Source organism: Rhineura floridana, chromosome 2 (genome assembly GCF_030035675.1).
Source record: "Rhineura floridana isolate rRhiFlo1 chromosome 2, rRhiFlo1.hap2, whole genome shotgun sequence".
In the NCBI taxonomy this organism is placed as follows: Eukaryota; Metazoa; Chordata; class Lepidosauria; order Squamata; family Rhineuridae; genus Rhineura; species Rhineura floridana.
Genome location: NC_084481.1, coordinates 144,359,864 through 144,384,294, shown reverse-complemented (window position 1 = coordinate 144,384,294; position 24,431 = coordinate 144,359,864). Strand labels below are relative to the sequence as shown.

At 44.7% G+C, this 24,431-nt stretch overlaps 1 protein-coding gene across 1 annotated transcript in view; it reads left to right on the top strand.

Annotated features, from left to right (window-relative positions):
* The window catches only part of APIP (APAF1 interacting protein), a 54,680-nt gene extending 30,473 nt beyond the window's left edge, over positions 1 to 24,207 (top strand). The window contains exons 4-7 of the mRNA XM_061610759.1: positions 2,576 to 2,693; positions 17,886 to 18,021; positions 21,492 to 21,659; positions 23,593 to 24,207. Coding sequence (XP_061466743.1) covers positions 2,576 to 2,693; positions 17,886 to 18,021; positions 21,492 to 21,659; positions 23,593 to 23,692 — 522 coding nt within the window. The 3' untranslated portion in view covers positions 23,693 to 24,207. The remainder of the gene's footprint in view (positions 1 to 2,575; positions 2,694 to 17,885; positions 18,022 to 21,491; positions 21,660 to 23,592) is intronic.
* Positions 24,208 to 24,431: the final 224 nt, after the last annotated feature.

The following is a 24,431-nucleotide window of genomic DNA, read 5'->3' as shown; positions in this document are numbered from 1 at the left end:
AATTAATTAAAAATCAGCCATGTTCACAGAGTACCTGAAATCCTGTTAACCACCTTGCCCTATACTCTGACCTTCATCTTCTGCAGTTTAAAAGTGAAAAAAAATGCATGGCTAATTTTTAATTAATTTAAGAAATTTAACATTGAATGCTATGATTATGTGGGGCACGCTCAGTAAGAACTGTTCTAAAAGCTAGACTCAGAGCTGTTTGGCTTGGCTAATCAGGAGGCCACACCCATGCCAGAACTTCATTTCATTTTACATAGTCATGGCTTCTCCCAAAGAGTTCTGGGAAGTGTAGTTTGTGAAGGGTTCTGAGAGTTGTTAGGAGATCCCCTGATAGAGCTCCTATGGTCAGAGTGGTTTAACAGTCAGCCCCTCTTCTGGGGATTCTTCTCAGCTTCTTTGACACTCTCAAACCCCCTCACCACTTTAAGGTGTGCATCCTAGAGGAGGGCTTCATTGCTTAAGTAGCAACATATTGTAATTAGTCTGATTTTACATCAAACCTGCAGTTTCAGATTCAACTGTTAATGCACCCAAAATAGAAACAGAACATAACCTCCAGTTTGAAACACAAAAGGCTGTCTTCACCATCATAGGACACTGACCAATACAAAGGGTTTGAAATTAATAAAAATATATTTGACACAGATTTCTGGGATGAATAATGAGAGAAATATAATTTTCTAGATTAGATTCTCTGTAGAAACAGTTGTAACACAGGAAAGAAGCAAAGTAAGAAGAACACCAACAAACATACAAAAATGTAATTCTCCATCTTTGGAGATGGCAGGTGTTGCCACCACTCACCATATGCTCAGAGGCACCTGTTACCAAATTCTTCCAAGCTACATGGGAAGTGGATTGGACTGTGAAAGACCAACCCAAATTGTGTTTGCATTTTGACAAATTTGTATGGCAATACAATATTTCAGAGAGGAGGTTAGGTCTCCTGCTTCCCTGGTGCATTCACTAGAGCTGCCCAATTTCCCTGCTGTTTCAAGTTTGATAGAAATATCTGTTGGCTATAGGTATGTTCTTAAACTGCAAGGTTTTTTGCCTATTAGTGAATAATGTTACTAGGTTGAATTAGCTCAGGCTCCCTCAGAATGTATCATAAGACTTAACAGTGCAATCCTATACTTGTCTGTTCAAAAGTAGGCCTCATTGAGTTCAGTGGAGCACACTTCCAGCTAAACAGATATAGGATTGCAGATTAAAGTATGGGCATTTCTGCTGCAACATTATCATACATTTTCTGATTAAGGGTGCAATTCTGTACCCGTTTACCTGGGTGCAAGCCTATTGAATTTCATGGTATTCACTTTTGAGTAAGTGTATGTATAGGCTTCTACTGCAAATATTTAACCAGAGCTGTATGTGTTTTTTGCATATGCCAGAATTAAAAGATGTATTCAAGGGAATCTCAGTCTCAGCTTTCATTTGTTTGCCTTTAATCCTTTGAAAAAGAGAGGTTTGAAAACTGATGGCCAAGCTCAGATTGTGGTAATTGCAAACAAAAGGCACTCCCTAATTGGCACACTTTTTAAAGTCAAGCCACAAAAAATGAGTTAGGTTTGGCTAGGGATTCAAATAAAATACAACCAGTATTGTATAGTAACTTTTTATAAAAGGCTGACCACACAGTTTCCCCAATGAAATCATAAATTCGTTCATGGGGATACAAATAATTACAGACATTTAGGGTCAGAGGAGGCAGTGGTTCACCTCTACACTCCTGGCATTAGCAAGTTACAAGAGGCGGAGGGGTGAGGCAGCGCTGTACAGACACACCAGCCAGAATGCTGAATTGGCTTTACCAGTGCCAGGAAGCCAGGTGTGTGTTGCCGCCCCTCCTGGCTGGCAAGTCCTGGTTAGGATATGTAAAAAAATAACTTTAAACAGCACTTTATTGGGGGGTTTTGTTCTGTGAAGCATCCTTGGCATCCCCCTGGCTTTAGAGCATTTAAAGAACATATTTATCAGAGTGTCAAATGCTGATCTCGGTCATATAGTACATCTCCCCACACTCGCACACCCCAGTTTCTCCAGGTTGTCTTGAGGCAGCATGAACTTTTATTTATTTAAATGCACTTTCACTTTATTTTGTTTTTAAATGGGAAATGCATTTACAAAGAACTGCCAAACTGCTCCAGGGATACAGGAAAAGGGGGATTCCAAAATCACAAGTGTCAGCCAATCAGTTCTGTTTTCAGCAAACTTCTGCTGCACACTGGGCGAACTTGTTTTCCCCTGAGTCTGATCCTGGACAGGGAACTATACCTCTGTGTACTACAGTAAGCACTTTCACAGTAGCTCAGTTGCTTACTGTACATGCCCATTTTTGCGTCCCCTCAGAATCTAATTATATTGAATGTGTTTTATCAACATTATCATATTGTTCTCTCTTGTGGTTGTTCAACTTGTAATACACATTACTTTAAAAACATCTCTCTATGCCAATGACCTTTCAAACCTTCATAATAATAATTCATAAAAATATAAACTCTTGCTGAGAGGTGTGTATGTGTGTGAATATCCCATCTCAGTGTCTCCAATTCTTTCACTGTAGCCTGAAGATCTGTTTGTGTGTGACATCAAAGAACAGGACATCAGTGGACCTCCACCACACAAGAAACTAAAGAAGAGTCAATGTACACCTCTCTTCATGAATGCTTACACCATGAGAGGTATGCAACAAGTAGTGTTGATAAAAAGGCAGCACTTCATATGTGGAAGAGTGTATTCCATTGATGAAACTGAGATTTGCGGCCGAGGGGCAAAATAAAACACAGACAACAGCAGTTTTGGTTGAACAAAGGGCCACTTTATTAAATTATAACAAACACATTAAAGTGACCTGCAGAGGGGAAAACTAAGTGCGGGAACTATCTATAAGCAAACAGCTTGCCATACAGCTCTTGGGTGACCAGACCCTGCTGGGGCAAGGGCAAGCCCCTTTTGCTTACCCCTTGCCCCGGCCACACCTTGTAGGTGAGCAGGGGGGCCTTCCCACGTCACCACCCCCTGGGGCCATACAACTCTGGGTGGATGAGGTAAGTTGGCCCCAAAAGCAGCCATATTCTGCCCTCGGGCTGTAAAATCCTGATAGACAGGCCTCTGGAACCACCAATCACCTCCAAAGGTGCCTAAGGAGGCCACCCAGCTGTCCTTACCTACTTCCCTTCCTGCACCTTACCACCACAAAAGAGGGACAAGTCTCTATTTAGTCCCCCTTTACTCCACTGCCGAGAAACCTCTCGGAGACACCTCAGCAGGTTTCTCAAAAGATGTCATTCCCTGCATCCATCAGGTAAACGCATCGGTCCCATAAAGCTCAACTCTAGAATGCTGTATGTGGGGTGAGGAATAGCCAAACACCCCATGTTCAAGAAGAGCCAACCAATTCTGCTGGTTGACCTTCCTTCATTCCTGGTCCATCCCCATTGGGTCCCTCAGACCACACTAATCCCCGCGTGGGAGCACATCTGACCACAGCAGACAACCAGAGGCCATCGTTGCCTCAAAAACTGCATGTCCTCACATGTCTGCAAACTGAGGGTCTTGCCCTTAAGTAACCAAGGTCATTCCCACCCAGAGGAACCATAGGAGCATGTCTGACCACAGCAGACAACCAGAGGCCATCATTGCCTCCCAAACTGAATGTCCTCACATGCCTGCAAACTGGAGGCCGTACCTTTAAGTAACCGAGGTCATTTCCACCCAGGGGAATGACCACCACATGCGGGACCATCCGCACTGAGTCCTGCTGGAACAACGTTGGTAGGAGCCCATCCCAGCGCATACTCTTGTCAACCCAGCCACCAAACCATGGCCCACTGTCTGAGGCCCAGCTGTGAACCGACGTGAGTTTGCGCACCCAAGGCCAGCCCATAAGATCATGCCATGGCTGCAGAGTAGGCTCCACATCTACTCCATCCCCATTCAGCAATCTGCCAAAAACAGAAACAATTGTGAACAGTTGGGTCCTGGACCTTCAGGCTCGCTCCAGGGGTGAATGTATTCTATACGCCCCATAATTCCACCTTCCAATGGCCTGCACCTGTGTTTACCAAAAACCCAAGATCAACTGTGCCCCTGCCGTGTAGGCAACTCAAATTCTGGAGGAGCATGTCCCCAAAAACCCCCATGGGGTCCGCTCCCAGGCCTTGTGATGGTAAACCAAAACTTTGTGAGGGGAGATCTCTTCTCATGAATGTCAGACAACCAGGCCTGGAGCCTCAGGTATCCAAGAAACACTATAAAGCCCTCACCGGGTAGGTGTCCAGTCCTGGGGCAGGATAAAATGATGGTGTGACCCTTGAACCACTGGTCTGCCTGAAAACTAACCTCGGACCACAGGAAGGCTCATAGGGAAGAGTCTGACCAGGACCTAGCAACCCCACCCCTATCCATAAAGCTCCAAAATTAGTGTGAGGGCTGTTGCATGCCCCTGCTGAGCTTCGAAAGGTGATAACCACAGGACACCCCCTTGACTAATAATCCCAGGCGGGTCAGGTGAAAAAAGGGGTGTGAGGATGTGGGTGTTTAAAGGCCCAGCCAGCCAGCACATGACATATTCCAAAGTCATCCGAATGATTCTGAAAGCCCCCTGCTAATCCCCCAATGTGCGGTTTGCACAGCACTGCTGAAATCTCCCCCAACTGATTCCGTGACAGCATATCAATCACACTATTGGATTTGCAGTTCTACCTCCCCGAGTCAGTCCTTCCTTTGCAGCCCTGCAGGAAAGAGGGCCACACAGCCAGGTCGGCACATAAGGCAGCCATAACCCTGAACCAGTGACAAGGCTGTGAAAGCGCTGCCATGGCATCATAAACCCACCGTCAAAGACCCCCAGCACCTGGAGGGCATAAAGGAAACAATTTCCTGGACTCCTGAAAACTCCAGGATTTGATCTGCAAACAGTTCAAGCTTTTCCCCCAGGCAGCCCTTAGCCCTGTGCCCAAGAGGCAATATCGATATCCAGGAAGGTTAACACTGGGGCAGGATCCTCCATTTTCCCAGCAGCTAAAGGAAAACCCCGGATACATAGCCAGGCTATAAACTGTGACATCGGGTGCAAACCTGCACCCAAAATTCTGCCCTACTCGTAGTGCCCTACGGCTCCTGAGCTCTCTTGTCTCCCGACTGCCCCCTCCAGGGAGCTGAAGCGCTCCATGCGAGAAATAGAGCAGCCCATAGGTAATGCCCTGCCACATAGAATTGACCTGAAAGGCAAAACTCAGCAGCCCTGAAGTGTAGTGCACTGTTCATGGACTATCTGGTATGAAGCCATTACTAACTGACCCTGTGGGTATGACAGATGATGACGTAGGTGGACTTCACCCTCTGCCACTTTTGGCACTATACCAGGGGGGGGGCTCCTAAGGGCAGAGGTAGGGGATGATGGGAAAGTGCCAAGAAACCTGCCATACTGTATGGCTTTATAAAACTGTCTCTGTACCAGTGCGTCCATGCCTAAAACAGATTTAAGATTGCCGGCCATGACGGCTAGCTATGGGCCACAGGATAGGATCCAGAAACCAAATAAAACCTCATAGCCAAAAGGCCTCATAACAAAAACGAGACTCCCCGTAAACTGGGCAGTCTGCAAGCAAGGTCCATAGTACCTCAAGCTTAACTGGGAAGGGACACTTTCCCTGGGCAGTTTCTGCTGGGGGCTTCCTCTTATCCTATTGAGAACCCCTGGCCTCATATCTCACTGTTTCACATATCCTTCTGTAACGAAAGAAAGAAAATCATGTATGAGTAAGTACACGTTGCCAACTACCATTTCATTGCAGCTAACCCAGTTCCCTTAAAGCACAGAGACTGAGGCTATGTTACTGTCACCAATATTTGGCCCCCACTGCAGCAGCTTTCTTCCAGTGGGTGTTGGAACACCTATCAGAATAGATGTTCAACATGCAAAATTTGCATACTATATTAATTTCAAGTAAGTAACATCATCATTCCTAGAACAACAGATGCCGAAGATGTGTTACTGTACCCCTAAGCGGCCCCACTGTAGTGGAGTACTGTGACGCCCTTCCCTGGATCTCCCTGTCAGGTTCCTACCTCCTTGTGGCTACTGCCTTTCACTAGGCACCACCAGGGACTCCACCAGTCTGGACTGTCCTTTTTTATGGTTTCTCTCTCCGCTCTAGCACAGATCTCACTAGATCCCCCTGCTAGGCAGCACCACCAGTCACGTTCTATAACCAATGTTCCCAGAGACCTTGCCTGAGTCTCCCTCTCTCCGGTTACATTTGTGACTGCGTGCTTATGCTGTTCCCAACCCCCTTGTATCAATGCAGATAACTCATATAACTTGGGGTTGCTCTGGATACTTATAATGTTATTATTCTCCTCTTCACCGCTGCCACCATTTGTTACTGTTGCCCTTCAGCCTTGGTAATTACCTTACCCTCCCTTCTGGTCTGTGAAACCCCAGCCAAGGATCAGGCCTTCGGTAAACCAAAATAGTATTTATTAAATAACAGAAATAACAAGATTACTTTTCTAATGGTACTTAAGCATATGGTTTCATCTATTCCTGTGATACTTGACTTATCATTAACTAGAACTCCAATTCCCTCTTTCTCCACACTCTCCTGACATCCACCAACTAACACCCACCAAACACCTCCAAAACAACCCACAACACCTCTCAAACTCCTTTCAAACACCTCAAAACTCCTCACAGATTCAGCTGTCATTCTTCCATTTATACTCTCAGCCATTCAAACGCTCAGCCAATCATCCAGCATTCTACTGCTCATCTACTCCCCCTCTTCTTTCATTCCACTTACCATGTATCTTCTATACAAACAGCACTTACCATATTTACATTAATACAGGAACATCACAAGTACTCCTTGTGGGTTTTCCAATGCCAAAGTTGCATGCTATATATGATTTCAGATAAATGATATCGAAAGTCCTAACAAAGCAGGTTTTGTTGTTGTCGCTGTAAAATCATCAGGAAAGGGTTAAGATATTGTCTGGACCCTAAAAGGCAGCCTCTGTGTCAATAAGAGTCTAAGATCCTGTCAAGGCAGCCTCTGTTTCAGTAAGAGTCTAAGATCCTGTAAAATGAGGATGAGAGCCGGCTTTCCTCTTTATTCCTGTTTGCCAATTAAGCCACATTATCATCTGTTAGACCTTCTATTCCTTGCAGAAGTTTGCATGCTTTTCTTTAACTATAAAATGCCATATGCTTTGTTTTGATACGAGACCAAATTCAGATAAATGCATCTTCTGTCTCAGAGTTAACAAGTAACGTGGAATTGATACTTGGAAAGGAAAAGGATCGCTGTCACCTAAGTGATGGTGATTTAGACCTTTCTAGCCAACCTTGTTATTTCTGCACGGCAGTATCCAAATATGAAAAGGCCCAAAAGGTTCCCCAGGCCCCACAAAAGGCCACAATGTACTAATAGATCACCTCAGCCTAATATATGCCTAGACCTAGCAAGAAGTCGTGAGCCTAACCAAAGAGCTCTACCCCCCACACACAATGCAATCACCATGTAATAAAATTAATAAAGTACCTTAACCCAATACAGGCCCGGGTCTAGCAAGATGCCGTAAGCCTAACCAAAAATGCCCCGCACAATGGCCAATAGAGGCTGCCAGGGCCTCACCCATATCCCTCCCCGTTCTGTGCACCCTACCTAGGCTGAACTCACACCCAGTCTTGGTAACCACAAGGGGGGAAATAGGGCCTGTGTCGAAAAGCTTGAAAGGCCTGTGCAGCCTCCTCTCCTATAATCTGTCCTGAGCAGGCAGTGACTGGCTGAAGGTCACCCAGCGAGCCCCATGGCTGTGGGGGGGGACTCAAACCTGGGTCTCCCAGGTTGTAGTCCAACACCTCAACCACCACAGAATGGATTTTATTTATTTTTATTGCTTATTTAATTTCAATTATATATATATATATATATTTTCCCAGGGGTGGCTAGGCCACCCCAGCGAATCACCCCCAACTATGGGGGGGATGGGTAGCTGACAACACCCCCGACTGGCTTGGCCCCCCTAACGAGGCCATACCACTGCTACCCCTCCAAATCGCCGCCCATGCAGCTGCCCGCTGTCGCCCTCCCCCAACTATGAGGGTGTGTGAGCGCAAAAACCAGGCCGGTGCGAAAACTGGGCCTCAGCTGCCACCCCCTCAACCACCTACGGGGGATGGGCATGAAAACTAGGCCGACTAGGCCTCCACTGTCGCCCTCCCCCAACCGCTTGCGGGGGGGACAAAAATAAGTCCAACTTGGCCCGCGAACACGGCCTTCTCGCCACCACTACAGTGCCACAACGTCCAAGCGCCGCAAAACAGCGCTGACCACGCAGCCGCAATAAAATGGCCACCGCAGCTCGCTGTCTTGTGCTGCTCCATCCTCTGTTCAGCCGTCGCGAGCCAAAGAGGAGGAGAGAGGGGTGGTGCGGGCTTAAGTAAGCCCCTGGCGCTCTGCCCCCTCTCGCAATGTGTCACACGCACACATTATGTGTGACGTGCAACACTGCCCTCCTCCGAAATGGCGGCTGCAGCTTTGCCCCCTAGCTGCAACTGCACTCCCCCCCGCCCAGGCTTCATGCAGGCGAGGGGAGTAGAATTTCTTCATTGAAACTGCAGCATAATTGGAAGCAACTCCACTGTAGTACAGTGCAATTCTTGCAGTAATTAGAATAACAGCTAAAACTTCTCATTCTTTTAATTATTTCATTTACAGTGTTTATGGGTCTCTGTGGTCCTAACATTGTTGAGTGCTGGTGGTTGATATATGAATGGCTGGCTGTTATTTTTGAGGTAGCAAATTATGGTAGTGGTTGTATGGAATGGATGGTGAGTGGTTGTACGACTATGTGTTATGCTGCTTGTTATTTACGTTATACTTCCTTGTAATACTCTTTGACTTGTATATTGTGTTTATATATGTGGATATTGTTAATGTATTTTGCTTTGTAAATTAATTTGATTTGTTTTTATTGTGCTTTGTGTATTCTATTGTAAACTGCTTTAAGATCTTTCAGACAGTAAGCAGTCTACAAATTTGTCGGAAGGCAGAGCTGGGGTCCCAATCCCGGGAAGCTGGATCCCGGAGAGTTGGGAGAAGAGTATTCGGATGGATGGCAGAGGGAAGGGGGAGGAACTTCCCCCCTTTGGAGCGAAGACGAAACAGAGGAACTGCCAGTGATAAGGTCGCTTAGCGACAGGGAGCCTGAGCCCTCCCTGGACATTCTCACGCCTCCCCCTCTTTCAGGCTCAGAGCAAGAGGGGAAAGAGGGAGGGCTGCTCACAGCCGAAAAGCAGGGAGGCAGTTTACCATCAGCCCCTCCCCTATCCCCCATCCTGGAATCGGAAACTTCAGAAGAGGAGGGGGTGATGCTTCCCCCCTCACCGCGCACACGCAGACAGCTGAAAAGACAGGAGAGAAGGGGGGGAAGGCGGGCAGTACCTGAGGGGCAGTTAAGGAGGAGCGAAAGATTGCGCGCCTGTTTGGCCCCTTCTTAAAGAACAGGTGGGAAGAAGTCCCTTGCTCTGTCAACTTTCTCCCAATGCTGCAGGACCTGTATCCCTGTATTGCTTCATGAGAAAACACAGTCTTTGTTTGGACATTACCCTAATAAAACACGAATTAACTACAGCCGTTGGTCTGGTTCCTGAGTCACATCCTGGGCCTGACAGCTTGACAGAGCCACCTAAATCACCCTCAACGCTCTCTTCACTTGACTGGGACAAGATGTCAAAGGGAGCAGTGGGGGGGACGAACCCCACTTCTGAGATGGAAGAAGTGGAACTCTTGAGGACTAAGGTAGCTGATTTGCAGACGGATGTTCAAGCCCTGCTAGCAGCAGTCAAGGCGCTGAAGACGGATAATCAAACCTTGAAGGCCACGATAGACCAGATGCGAACAGCCCCTCCAGCTGCCATAGTAAAGGTTCCCATTGGATTGCCCCCAAAATACGCGGGACAAAGTGATCAGTTGGCAACCTTCGTGGCTCAATGTGAGTTATATCTGGATGTCAGGCGCACGGAATTTCCAGACGATGGGGCTAAAGTAGCTTTTGTGATTAGCCTCCTGGAGGGAGAAGCTGCAAAATGGGTGACTCCGTATCTCGTGAGAAAGGATACTGTCTTAGGAAGGTACAGAGGATTTATACAGGAGATGACCGAGATGTTTCAAGACCCGCAAAGGGCTGAAACAGTAGCGCGGCAACTAGGCGCTCTGAAGCAAGCTAAAGGGACTGTTTCTGAGTACACTAACGCTTTTAAAATTCTGTCCCAGGAAACTGGTTACAATGACGCCGCCCTGATGTTTATGTACCGGAGTGGATTAAATGCTGAAATCCTGGATGAGTTGGCCAGGACCTCCCCCCCCCGCTGACCTATCAGGGCTCATCCGGCTATGCCTACAGATAGATCACCGGATGGAAGGAAGGCGCCTGGAAAGGAAGCAGGAGGTCCCGAGATACTCAGCCTCGGCATCCCGCAACAAGACCCTTCCCACTACAGGGATGGCAGGTAATGCAACTGAGGGACAGGGAGGGGCTAGGCCAAGACTGTCGGAAGAAGAAAAGGAAAGACGACGCCGGGAACGTTTATGCTTTTATTGTTCAAAGCCGGGCCATGTGGCCAGAGACTGTGGACTGAAAGGGGGGAAAGCCGAGCCGTCGGGAAACTAGAACACCCAGTCCACGTGCAGGCCGGTGGACTGGGGGCAGCGTTGTATAAAGGCCCCCCAACAATCCAACCTCCCTCAAAGGGGGTGTTGGTCTTGCCTATTCGGATTACAACTTCCAGAGGAGTGGTGTTTAATTCCACTGCCTTAATTGACAGTGGAGCCTCCACAAATTTTATTGATGCAAAGTTAGTCAAGCATCATGGAATTTCCCGGTGGAAACTGGACGCTCCCCTAGCTGTGGAGACTATCGATGGGAGACCCCTGAAGTCAGGAGGGGTGACACAAGCCACAGAGGAAGTGAAACTTCAAATCCCTGGGCACAAAGAGTTCATTTCGCTATACGTGTCAGATCTCTCGAACTTTGAGGTGATTCTGGGAATGCCCTGGCTAGCAAAGCATGAACCCACAATAAGTTGGAAGGAGGCGGTGGTGTGGTTCACCTCACAGTATTGCCAGGAGAACTGTCAACCTGAAGGAATCAAGAACACCTTAGCGGGGGCAGTGCAAGAGATCGAGCAAGTGACCCTGCCGCCAAAGTATGAAGAATTCAAAGATGTGTTTGATGAAAAAGAGGCAGAGACTTTACCCTCCCACCGCCCTTACGACTGTGCGATTGACCTAGTGCCAGGAGCCAGCATCCCATCAGGGAGAATCTACTCTCTCACAGAGAATGAGAGGGAGGCCCTGAAGGAATTCCTGGATAAAAACCTGAGGCGAGGATTCATACGCCCCTCACAATCCCCTGCTGGAGCGCCACTATTGTTTGTGAAAAAGAAGGGGGGGACTCAGACCCTGTAACGACTATCGCGCATTGAACCAGATCACCATCCCCAACAGCTACCCGCTGCCCCTGATCTCAGAGTTGCTGGACCGACTGCGCTCTGCAAAAATCTTCACGAAGTTGGATTTGAGAGGAGCGTACAATCTGATCAGAATGAAGGAGGGAGATGAATGGAAAACAGGATTCTTGACCGCTTACGGACAGTATGAATACCTGGTCATGCCGTTCGGGCTTTGTGGAAGTCCAGGAATTTTTCAAAAATTCATGAACGACGTGTTTAGAGACTTGTTGGACACGTATGTAATCTGTTACTTAGATGATATCCTGGTGTTCTCAAAGAACCAGGAAGACCACGACCAGCATGTGAAGACGGTGTTGAAGAGACTGAGAGAAAATCACCTGTATGCTAAATTAGAGAAATGTGGATTTGACCTCAAGTCTCTAGACTTCCTTGGATATCGAATCTCAGCGGAAGGCGTGGAGATGGACCCAGGGAAAGTAAGCTGCATATTGGACTGGGGCCAACCTGTCACCAAAAAGGATGTACAACGGTTTTTGGGGTTTGCCAATTATTACAGAAAGTTCATTCCAGGGTTTTCCAAATTAACAGCTCCTCTGACTGACTGTTTAAGGGGGAAGAAGAAGTTTCAATGGACAGAGAATGCCACCGAGGCCTTTGAGGAGCTGAAGAGAAGGTTTGCTACTGAGCCCATTCTGCGCTTTGCTGATCCGAACCGCCCTTTCGTAGTGGAAGCAGATGCTTCAGATTTTGCCATCGGGGGGGTCCTGCTACAATTAGACCAAGAAGGGAAGGAGCTGCACCCCTGTGCGTACTTCTCTCGGAAGTTAAAGCCTGCAGAGAAGAACTACACAGTTTGGGAGAAGGAGCTGCTGGCCATCAAAGACTCTTTTGAAAACTGGAGACAATACCTAGAGGGGACCTCTCATCGAATTGAAGTGCGCTCTGACCACAAGAATCTTGAAAGCCTCCAAACAGCCAGAAAGCTGAACCAGAGACAGATAAGATGGTCCCAGTTCTTCACTAGGTTTAACTTCCAGATTACTTACCATGCCCAAGCCAAAAACCAGAGAGCGGATGCCTTATCCAGACAGCCACAATACAAAGAAAGTGAATCCGAGGACCAGCCTCAGTACGTAATCCTGCCAGAGAAATTAACGTTGGGAGTATGCCAGCCTTCATGGGAAGAGGAACTCAAAAAGGCACAACAAGAAGATGCAGACATGCTAAAATATCAGCAGGAGACGGGACAAGGTCAAGACTCAGAAGTAACCTTTCACTGGAGAAATGGACTGTTATGGTTCAAAACCGCCAGATATGTGCCAGAAGGGGAATTAAGGCTCAGAATCCTACGCCAGTGTCATGATTCCATCACAGCGGGACACTTTGGGATTTACAAGACCATTCAGAACGTGGCCAAGGACTTCTGGTGGCCTAAAATGCGTCGGGATATTGAGAGTTATGTAAAGTCCTGCTCTGTCTGTCTGCAGACAAAAACACAAACAGGGACACCAGCAGGACTGTTACAACCGTTGCCTGTCCCACACGAACCCTAGAAGGACCTCTCCATGGATTTTATAACTGATCTACCCAAGTCCCAAGGAATGACAGCCATCTTAGTAGTGGTGGATCTACTTACCAAAATGGCACACTTTCTTCCTTGTGCAGGGGCCTTAGAGGCTAAAGAAACGGCCAAGTTATTCATAAAAGAAGTCTACCGGCTGCATGGATTGCCAAACAGCGTAGTCTCAGACCGAGGAACTCAGTTCACAGCCAAATTTTGGAGAGCAATGTGGAAACAGTTGCAGATGGAATTAAAACTCTCCTCCGCCCATCACCCCCAGACAGATGGGCAGACGGAACGCTTGAACGCCGTTTTGGAAAGATATTTACGAAGTTATGTGTCCTATCAACAGACTGACTGGGTATCATATTTGCATTTTGCAGAGTTCGCCTACAACAATTCTCTGCACTCCAGCACTCAACAAACCCCGTTCTTCGCTAATTATGGATTCCATCCTAAAGCCTTTCCAAGCAGCTCAGAAGGAATGCTGGTACCGGCAGCTGAGAACTTCCTTAAGGAATTGCAAGCAGCGCAACAGACACTGAAACAGCAGTTAAACGAAGCCAAAACGGAGTACAAGCGAGTTGCTGACCTGCACAGGAAGGAGGGCCCCCCCTTCAACCGGGAGACCAGGTATGGCTGTCCACCCGCTTCCTCCAGATGCCGGGCAAATGTAGAAAATTACAAGACAAGAGGGTGGGTCCTTTCGAAATAGAAACTCAAATCAATCCCGTGGCGTACCGACTGAAGCTGCCTGACACATTTACAATACATCCTGTGTTCCATCGATCCCTCTTAACGAAAGCCGCCCCTCCCAGTGAGTTACGGCCAGAGGAACCTCCCGGAGCTCCACTCCTGGTAAATGAGCAGCTTGAGTTTGAAGTTGAGGAGATCTTAGATTCCAGGATCAGACGCCACAAGCTGCAGTACTTGATTCACTGGAAAGGCTATAGGGTGGCTGACAGATCATGGGAAGATGCAGCTGATGTGCATGCTCCAGAATTGGTAAAACTTTTCCATCAACGTTTTCCCCACCGTCCCAAGCCAGACAAGGGGAGGGAGCACAGCCTGGGAGGGGGGATGGTGTCGGAAGGCAGAGCTGGGGTCCCAATCCCGGGGAGCTGGATCCTGGAGAGATGGGAGAAGAGTATTCGGATGGATGGCAGAGGGAAGGGGGAGGAACTTCCCCCCTTTGGAGCGAAGATGAAACAGAGGAACTGCCAGTGATAAGGTCGCTTAGCGACGGGGAGCCTGAGCCCTCCCTGGACATTCTCACGCCTCCCCCTCTTTCAGGCTCAGAGCAAGAGGGGAAAGAGGGAGGGCTGCTCACAGCCGAAAAGCGGGGAGGCAGTTTACCATCAGCCCCTCCCCTATCCCCCATCCTGGAATCGGAAACTTCAGAAGAGGAGGGAGTGATGCTTCCCCCCTCACCGCGCACACGCAGACAGCTGAAAAGACAGGAGAGAAGGGGGGGAAGGCGGGCAGTACCTGAGGGGCAGTTAAGGAGGAGCGAAAGATTGCGCGCCTGTTTGGCCCCTTCTTAAAGAACAGGCGGGAAGAAGTCCCTTGCTCTGTCAACTTTCTCCCAATACCGCAGGACCTGTATCCCTGTATTGCTTCATGAGAAAACGCAGTCTTTGTTTGGACATTACCCTAATAAAACACGAATTAACTACAGCCGTTGGTCTGGTTCCTGAGTCACATCCTGGGCCTGACAAAATTGAATTGTTGTTGTTGTTGTTGTTGTTGATGATGATGATGATGATAATAAACAACCAAGTTGTCCTGGTGGCTTTACAAAATCATCCCAAAGCAGTCTATTTTGTAACAAATAGTGCAAATAGAGCAATTTTATTTAAACTAGTCTCTCTGTATGTGTACATACACACAGTGGCTCATTTACCAGTGTGCTGAGGGGAAATTCATAAGTGGCAGAATCAGGAATGGTCCATCCATTAGGCAAAATGAGACTATTGCCTCAGGCCTCAGGCGGTGTGGGTGTGAATGTATTAGTGCCCCCAGGCTCCTGCCTGTTTGACTCATCCACCACAGCTCCCCCCTTCATCACTTTCAGTGTGTTGCTCCCACGAATGTGGGGGCGGCTTACCTTCCCCTCCTCACTGCCTTTACTCTGAGGAAGGAAAGGGGTATTCTGAGAGAGGTGACTTCAAAGAATGCCTCTGCCTCCCCTGCTTTTCCAGTGTTTTTTTTTGGGGGGGGTGCTAGACAATATCTTTAAAATAATTCCTAACCAACCCGGAAAAGCAGCAGCACCACAGGCATTCTCCCAGGCCACCCCTGCCAGAATGCCTGGCTGTGAGAAAGTACCCCTTTCCTCCTCAGAGAGAGGCACAGAGGTGTGCTGCTGTGGCAAAACACTGAAAGCGAGGTGGAGGGGCAGTGTTGGGAAAGGAGAGGCAGCTGTGGCTCATCTCATGCAGCACCATTCCTTGTATTAACCACAAGCAGAATGCTGAAAATCAGTGAGGCAGGAAGACAAGAAAGCAGGAAGGTTCTGGAGAAAAACCTTATACTGTGTCTGGACAGTGGTCTGGGTGTTCTTGATGGAAATGAATGTAAAAAGATGAAGGCTGAATTTCATAATTCAGTTCAAATAAGACAAAATACTTGCCTGCAGGATTCTAGTCCTAATAATTAGCACTAGAATATGATCCTGAAAATATGCCTGTAGCGTTATTGACAAGAGATCTATGAAAACAAAATCTTTGGAATGGGTTGAGGACTAATTCACAGGTTAAACTCAAAGGACTGAATCTCTGATTATTAAACCAAATCAAAATCTTATAGAAACAACTGAGGAAGTAGTTTTAGGTATTTCAGTCTTGATGGGGTTTGTGAATTTTTATTTTTATTATTTTTGCCTTATGGGGCATGTGTTTTAAATGTAATCAATGCCCCCTCAGGTGGAGAATGTGGTTGAGGTTCAAATAGAGAAAGATAAATTTTAGATTATTATTTACTTCCTTTTATGTTTCTTCCCCCAAGGGATACAAGTTATAAATACTAGAAACTATGATATTGCAACTGTTCCACCTCTGCTCTACTTAGCTAGTGGCAGCATGCCAGTATTAAGATATTGGGGAGAAATTAGTATAGAACTATTGTAATTGGCATTAATTATGTGAATATGATTTTCTTAAAAAAGATTGTTCTGTTATCACCTAACAAATAACCATTGCTTATAGCAGGGGTCACCCATGGTGCTTGCAAAGGCCTTCAGTGGGACCCCCACCAGGTAGCCTAGAATCTGAGCTTTCATTTTAAAAAATTAAGTTTCTAGCCCTCCTAGAAAGAAAGTTATAGAGCAAAGTGTGCAGATACTCTTCCAAGCAATTTCTGTGAAATAAGCCAGCTTGGCTGCTCCTGCCTGTCAGTGTTATTAGCCAATGAGTGAAGTCAGAGCTGTGATTGACCAGGCAATAGGAATCCCTGGGGTTCTAAAGAGCCACTGCTTTGCTCTCCCTTTTAGTACATTTTTTTTCCCTAGTCCTTGGAATCTCCATAGTTTGCTATTCTTTTTTCCTAGCAACCAGGATGCATCTTTCCTGTGTTGGGTTTGCTTGAGATCAGGTACTGCCTAGAAATTATTTTCTGCAAATACTAGTGCACAATAAGTGTGGGTGAGTGTTAAAGAATTCCCCTCCCCACAAAAGGGAAATGTGAAAACTTTGCAAAGAGGCTTAGGCATGTCTCCTGCTTTGCAGGAGCTAAACACCAGGGACTCATTAAGAATTCACTTTATTGTTTACATACGGTAGAATAGTATACGTCTCCTCAGAAGTAAGTCTTTTTGTGTTTAATGGGGTTTGCTTCCAGGTACAGGATAGCAGCCTAGGCTTTGGTTTAGGGTTGGCATTAGGGGAAAAACTGGGTTCTTGTGCCTTTAACAACATATGGCAGGCAGAAATTCAACAGGTCAAGCTTTTCCTAGAATGCAAATACAATTATGTGAAAGCTTCACCATTCTCTAATTTTGTGTTATGCCATGCCCCACAAAATTATGGCAATCATTTTGTGACTGGTGACCCCACCATTCTCAAAATCTGAAATGTGAGCTCTGGTCAAGAAAGGTTGGCAACCACTGTCTTATAGTATGTGCAGTAGCAGCCCGTGTGATGAGGCGGATCCATCCTCCCAGCGCCGGCATTGTAGCATCTTACCTGGAAAAGGGTGGGTAGGGTGGTGACACGGTTGGGGCTGTGTGGGCACACTGGTGGGACTGCCAAACTAGCTCTGCCTGTACATCTGCACAGCCTCAACCTGGTTACCACCCTGCCCCATCCCTGTAAGCTGCAGCAAAGCTAGTGTCAGGAGGATGTCTCTGGCCTATCACAGGGACCGCTGCTGAGTATGTGCCACTGCTCCCACACACACTCTTCCATTTCTGTGCTCATATTCAGTGCCACTGTTGGAATGCGTGGAGCATTCTCTTGAGCCCTCAACTGCAAATGAGCTTTTAAAAAAAATTAATTTCTGTTTGATAATATATTGTAGAGAAAGCATGTAGGAATATGTCAAAATAGCTTTATTGTTTGGTGGCGCATAAGAAGTTGGCTGTACTGAGCTAGTGAAACTCTGAAGTAACCTGTACATTTCTCTCAGGATTACAGAGTGTAATGCTTTCTTTCGATTTAAAGAAATGCTTTTTTTGTCTTTTAATTTACCGTATCAGTATTAGCAAAAACATTTAGCAAATACCATAAGCTTATACACCAAGAGCATATGGACAAAAAAAGGACCTCCAATGGAATAGTGATGTATGAGTCGTGTTTTCCATTTAAAACAACATAGAGATTTTCTCACTCTTAGGAGCAGGAGCTGTAATCCATACTCACTCCAAAGCTGCTGTGATGGCCACTCTTCTCTACCCAGGAAATGAGTTTAAAATTACTCATCAGGAGATGATAAAAGGGATCAAGAAATGTACAGCCGGAGAATATTTCAGGTAATTTTCCAGTGATGAGTTTTGGGGCTCATGTCATATTTTCTCCCACTCATGCAACTTTCACTGATTTCAAAAGGATATCTCTTGTTCACATTTCAGATAATCTGAAATGATCTCCTCTCTGTTTTCCTGGTTATCTGTCTATCTGAGAAACATTAAGTGCTTTCTTTTTATTCAGTGTTGCAGTGTACAGTTTCTTTTCTGGTAGCTATGTAGAAATTAAAAGAATTTATACCTGATAATTTTCCAGAAAATATGGCTGAAATCCTATACATAGTTACTTGGGAGAAAATCCTATTGAACTCTGTGGAACTTACTTTGGAGTTGACATGTATATGATTCGGTTGTAAAAGACACAGTTCCTCTCCTGCCTTTATAAATCTTTGTTAGTAGAAGCAGGAATATCTAATACCTCCATAGAATCTCTGAAGTTCTAGGATACTATTACAGATATCCTTAGAAAATTGGATAAAGTGGGGTAGACATCGTTGATTGGAATCCAAATTCCTGTAGTTGTTGGTTTTTCAACTACTTAGTACATACCTTACACATTAATGTAAATATATCTCCCATATTTTTGTAATAACTTGTCTTGGGTAACTTGTGAACCAAATTCAAGCTTTCTAGCTAGTCTAGAAAAAAGTAAGTTTATAGTTTGATCATTTTGAGGCAATAACATTAATAGTGCTTAACATTTGTTTAACACTTTCAAGTGTTCAAAGCACTTCACAAGTATTATTCAGCTGTAATATTTACAGCAATGCTGTAAGGTAAGTCAGTATTATTACCCCCATATTGCAGATGGGGGGATTGAAGCTGTGAGAGAGAAGGGAAACAGTATACTTCTGACTACCAGTTGCTAGAAAGTGCAGGAGGCAAGAGTGCTGTTACACTCTGGTCCCGCTTGCAGGCTTTCCATAGACATCTGGATGCTGGATTAGATGGGCCACTGGCCTCATCCAGCAGGCTCTTCATATGTTCTTATGGCTTGTTTTAGGCCACCTAGTGCATTCTTGCACTCAAGTGCATTCTTGTACCTGGGGACTTCCTGATTAATAACTAAGGCTCTAGTACTAACCTTTTTTACCTGGGAATAAGCCCCATCAAATTCAGTAGCACTTCTGAGTAGATATAGTTCATTTGCACTGTCAGTCTCTTAGCCCCCCATTTTCTGGATGATATATACACATAGTCCCCTTTAAGATTTTTCCTGGTAATTGGTATGTATTGACCTATATGTTATCATATTTAACCTTTCTGGGTCATGTGGAAGTATCCTAACAATAGTGACAACTCTGTGAGTGAGAGATGTCCAGTCATCTTTAGATATAATGAAATATACTTAACACTCATATTTTATTTTAGAAAAAAGTTCAAACATATATTTGTTTGAAAATCATGGCATCTTTAATTTATGGTTTCTGTCATGTTTCAAGCACTACATAGTTAGTACCCTGACAATTTTAATTAACTTGGTTAAAACAATGCCAGGTTATCTTAATCCCACTTTAGTATTCATAGTGCAAATTCTGTGAGGAATATGCCCCACCTTGTTCACAGATAAGATTCTCAGAATATTATTGAATAGTACAGATAATCTGCTAAAACTTCCAAGCAAACAATTATACTGGGAAAGTAACATCAGCTCTTGAAATTCAGATGGCATTTTGTCTTCCCACTCCCTTCAAAAGACAAGAATTCAAGATCACCCAGTGTAACTGATAGGCAGTGTGATGCTTACACAATGCATAATTAACTTCTGAAATTCACTGCTATAGCATTTTATGATGACCACTACCATAAACAGATTTTTAAAAATGATTATATTTATGGACGTTATGTCCGTTGACACGACTTATTATAATGGGAGTATAACTGTTGCAGTGCTTGTGCACTTTGGTCTGAATTCTGGTTGGCCACTATATAAAAACAGATTACTGAACAGGATGGACCGTTGGTCTGTCACAGCATGACAAAGTCCCTTTGCTGTTAGTGAATAAAGGCAAATATACACAAAATCCAATACAGTTGGCACAGTCCAGCCATAACTGAGTAAAGTTTCAACTTTGAAGTCATTGAGACATGCAGTGCAGTCCTATGCATGTCTCCTTAGAAGTAAGCCTCACTGAGTTCCCTTCTGGAAATGTGTGTATGAGATGGCTGCCTTAAATCTCATCGTGCCCATTGATATTATGCACCCAAATACTCCTATCATGCCTGAACGCTGATGCCCAGCTAAACATATGGAAACATAGGTGGGATGATGTCTTCGAATAAATGTTTGTTTCAAAAAGTCGTTAGTATGAAGAAGCTTGTTGCTGTTGTCATTGTGTTAAGTGATTTAGGCTGCAGTCCAAACCTTCACTCATCGGTGGGGTTTTCAGAATGACAGAGCCACTCAGCATTTGTAGCCCTGAGGTGGGGAACAGTAATATGGTGCAGCGATTTATTTATTTATTTATTTTTGAGATTTGTTAGACTGCTGGCCATCTGGCAGAGGTTAATCTGCCACTCTGGGCGACTTACAACCAAACACAAGTACATTTCATATAAACATAATCAAAATCCTAAAAATTAGAAATTAAAAATTAAAAGCTTAAACATTTAAACCCCCCAAGAGCTGCAATCTGCCAGCCTAATCCCCTTCCCACACCTGGGTAAAGAACCAGGTCTTCAAGGTCTGCCGAAAGCATAGCAGAGAGGGGGCCTGACGGAGGTCAGTTGGCAACAAATTCCAAAGCGTAGGAGCCACAATAGAAAAGGCTGTAGACCTTGTCCTCACCAACCTCACCTCTTTTACTGGAGGTATAAGAAGTGAGCCATTCAAGGACGATCTTGTAAGCCGGCACCCCTGGTGCGAATGAAGGCGACTCTTTAAATAGATTGGGCCCAGGTCAGGCTTGATGCCATCACATGGCAACAGTGCGACCAGCTTGAGATCCAACAGATCCTGGGCCAGCTCAGCCTCTCCCCACCTCCCAGAATACCCCACATTTGGGCAGAGCTTGGAAAAGTTACTTTTTAGAACTACAACTCCCATCAGCCCCAGCCAGCATGGCCACTGGATTGGGCTGATGGGAGTTGTAGTTCAAAAAAGTAACTTTTCCAAGCTCTGCATTTGAGGCCTTCTGCTGCCTGCTGCTGCCTGGCATCTCACCAGCGGCATTCCTGCACCTGTAGCAGGCAGAAGGGGAGTGCTGCACTGATGGCCAGCAGGAGGTCAGCTGAACTGGGAGAGCTGGGGGGTGAGGATTACTCTGTCCTTGATGTACTGGATGTTGCTTGTTTTAATTCACTGATAGCCATCTTGGATGCTTTATAGCAGACATACGGGACATAAACATTTCATATAAATAAATCAAGAAGTAAAACAAATATTTTGTGCCAGCTTTTGCTAGACAGCAGAAACACAATGATAACCTAAAAAAAGGAACAAGTGTCCCACTGCCACAATGCCATCATCTTTTCAGATATGAGGATACCTTAGTGGTTCCTATTGTTGAGAACACCCCTGAAGAGAAGGACCTGAAGGAGAGAATGGCTCGGGCAATGACTGATTACCTGGACTCCTGTGCTGTGCTGGTCAGACGTCATGGAGTTTATGTTTGGGGAGAAACTTGGGAAAAAGCCAAGACAATGTGAGTACAACTAGGAAGAAGTACAATGGTAGCCCTCTGTTCCTGCCAACATATACTATTGTACATTACAATCCTGCACAACTAGAGAATGCATGTCATTTTCAGGTGAAGCCACCACCACTTCCACTCTCGCCCGAGCTTTTCCTTTTAATCGTCTAGGAACTGAAAACAGCCCTCATATGCTCAATTGCACATAGTGAAGATCCCTGGAAATACAGTTGCCCTTTTACCAATACTTCCAAAAGCATCCACTGGCACAGTTACAAGTTTTGCCCGTTTTAACACAGACTTGGGAGAAATAATAATAATAATAATAATAATAATTATTATTATTATTATTATTATTATTATATTTTATTTATACCCTGCCTTTCAGCCAAAGGCCCTCAAAGCGGCTTACAAAGAAAAATAAACACAGGTATAAAAATACAATATAAAAATACAATAAAAGCAATACAATTTACAAAAATTAAATTAAATAACAAATAACATTATAATAACAAATAAAATTAAATAACATTATCATTATCGGCACCGCCAAGAAAGAGGAGGTGGTGTTAGCGGTGGCGGCAGCTCCCGAGAGGCAGAAGGGCAACAGGCATTTGTTACAGCAGAGCTGTGCAAGAAAAGTTTGTCCTTTCCTAAGGTGATCAGATGCTTCCATTTCAAAGGAAAACAACTTGTCCTCTCAGCTAGCATACAGTACAAATCAAACTGTTTCTTAACACCTCTGCTTGCTTTTCCCGTTCTGACATGTGCTAAAGTTCCAATATGCACTTGAATTCCTCCTGCAAAATAGTGACAGTCGGCACATACCCACAATGGTGGAGGTTATTATGGTGAAGCAGCTCTTTTGGACCCTGTCCATGGTGCTTCTTCTTGGTCACTGGTGGTCTTTCTGTCCCCAACGGCAATGTAAAGCCTCTGCAGCATTAACTATGGCATCAATCTCAAGCACTGTGATGTCACCTCTGTAGAGGGAGACTTTCTCAGCTCATCTTTATCAGCTAAGCATAATAAAAACTACTTCCACCCTGGAATCCTAGTGGATATCTCAATGAAAACGCTAACCACTGTACAGCAACTGTGAAAAGGCAAATTCCATGATAGGAATCATTAGGAAAGGGATCAGAAATAAAAATTACTGAATCTAGTTCTGTTCACCACACCTCAAAAAGGAGAAGATATAGAAAAGGACAACCAAAATGGAGTGGAGCAACTCCCCTACAAGGAAATGTTAGAATGTTTGGAGGTGTTTAGTTTAGAAAAAAAAGCAGACAGAGCAGGCATGTTAGAGATGTATGTAACTATGCATGGCATAGACAAAGTGAGTTTTTTCTTCTTTTCATTTAATATTAGAACCCACGGTCATCCAGTGAATGGTGAGAGATTCAGAGCAGACAAAGGGAACTATTTCACACTGCACAGAGTTAAACTAAGCAGTTTGCTTCCACAAGATGTGATGATGATTGACAACTTTGATGGATTTAAAAGGGAATTAGACAAAATAAATGGATGATAAGACTATTAGTGGCTACTAATCATGATAGTTATATACTAGCTTCACCATAAGCAATCCCATGCCTCTGAATACCAATCACTCAGGATCAATATCAGGAGATGGCTCTTGCCCTCATATGTGCTCCTTGTGGGCTTCCCAGAGGCATTTTTTTAAAATAATAGATTTATCACCCACCTTTCACCAGAAGGTCCCTTCTGTTTCACCACTATGGGAAATGAGATGCTGGACTAGATGGCCCTTTGCTCAGATCCAGCAGGGCTCTTCTTATGTTCTTATTGCTAACTATGATAGTGTTTTTGATGTGAGGGAAGACATTACCAAGATGATGTTGCGCAAGAACAAAAGTATTCATTCTCATGCAGACATATTGCTACAGGTAATGGTAAATCAACTTTTTGTTTTATATTTCAGGTGTGAATGTTATGACTACCTTTTTGATATTGCAGTACAAATGAAGCAACATGGACTTGATCCTACCACAGTGCCAAATGAAGAAAATGGGATAGTTTAATATGTCGACATTTCTTTCCAAGTTGACTATAATGTGTCAATGCAATATTATCAAAAGGCTTTAGAGTTCACGTCTAAGCAACTGTGAAGATCTTGCAAAACACGTGATTATCCGTTTTAGTGCCAATTTGATATCAAATACAGACCATTTCATGCTGTTTGTTTAAATCCTAAAAGATGCTCAAGGCAGTCTGGACTCCCAGCTCTATATATTGAATTACATAGGAGTTCTTTTGCTTTCATAGTACAACTGACATTTTGCTTTAGGATCTTCCTTGTGGTTCATATTTGAGTTTTTTTAAAAAGTATGGCATTATCAGCATGTGAAGGTCTTGTAACTATTTGAATTACTCTTAGGATTTCTTAAATAAAAGTTGTGTTGTATTCTGAAAGCCTAGTATGGCACCTAATGGAAAAGATGTTCAAAACAGCTTTAAACTAAATCAACAAAGAGTGTACTGGAAAAGCTAGAAAATGTTGAAAGAGTGCCATGTATAAAAGTATGCCAAAATGAAACATTGGCCTTTTCTTTTTTAAAAGTATGATAACAATAATCTTTTTCACTACCCTCTTTGTCTCACTAACCTTTAGGTTGGAATATATGTTCCCATGCACTATTTTCCTCCATTAATCCTAAATGCCTAAACGTGTCTTCTTTACAAGCTAATCAGAGGAGCATTTGTATCACAAAATTATAGGAATCGAACTAGGAATGAGAATCAACCTACAAATAATATGTG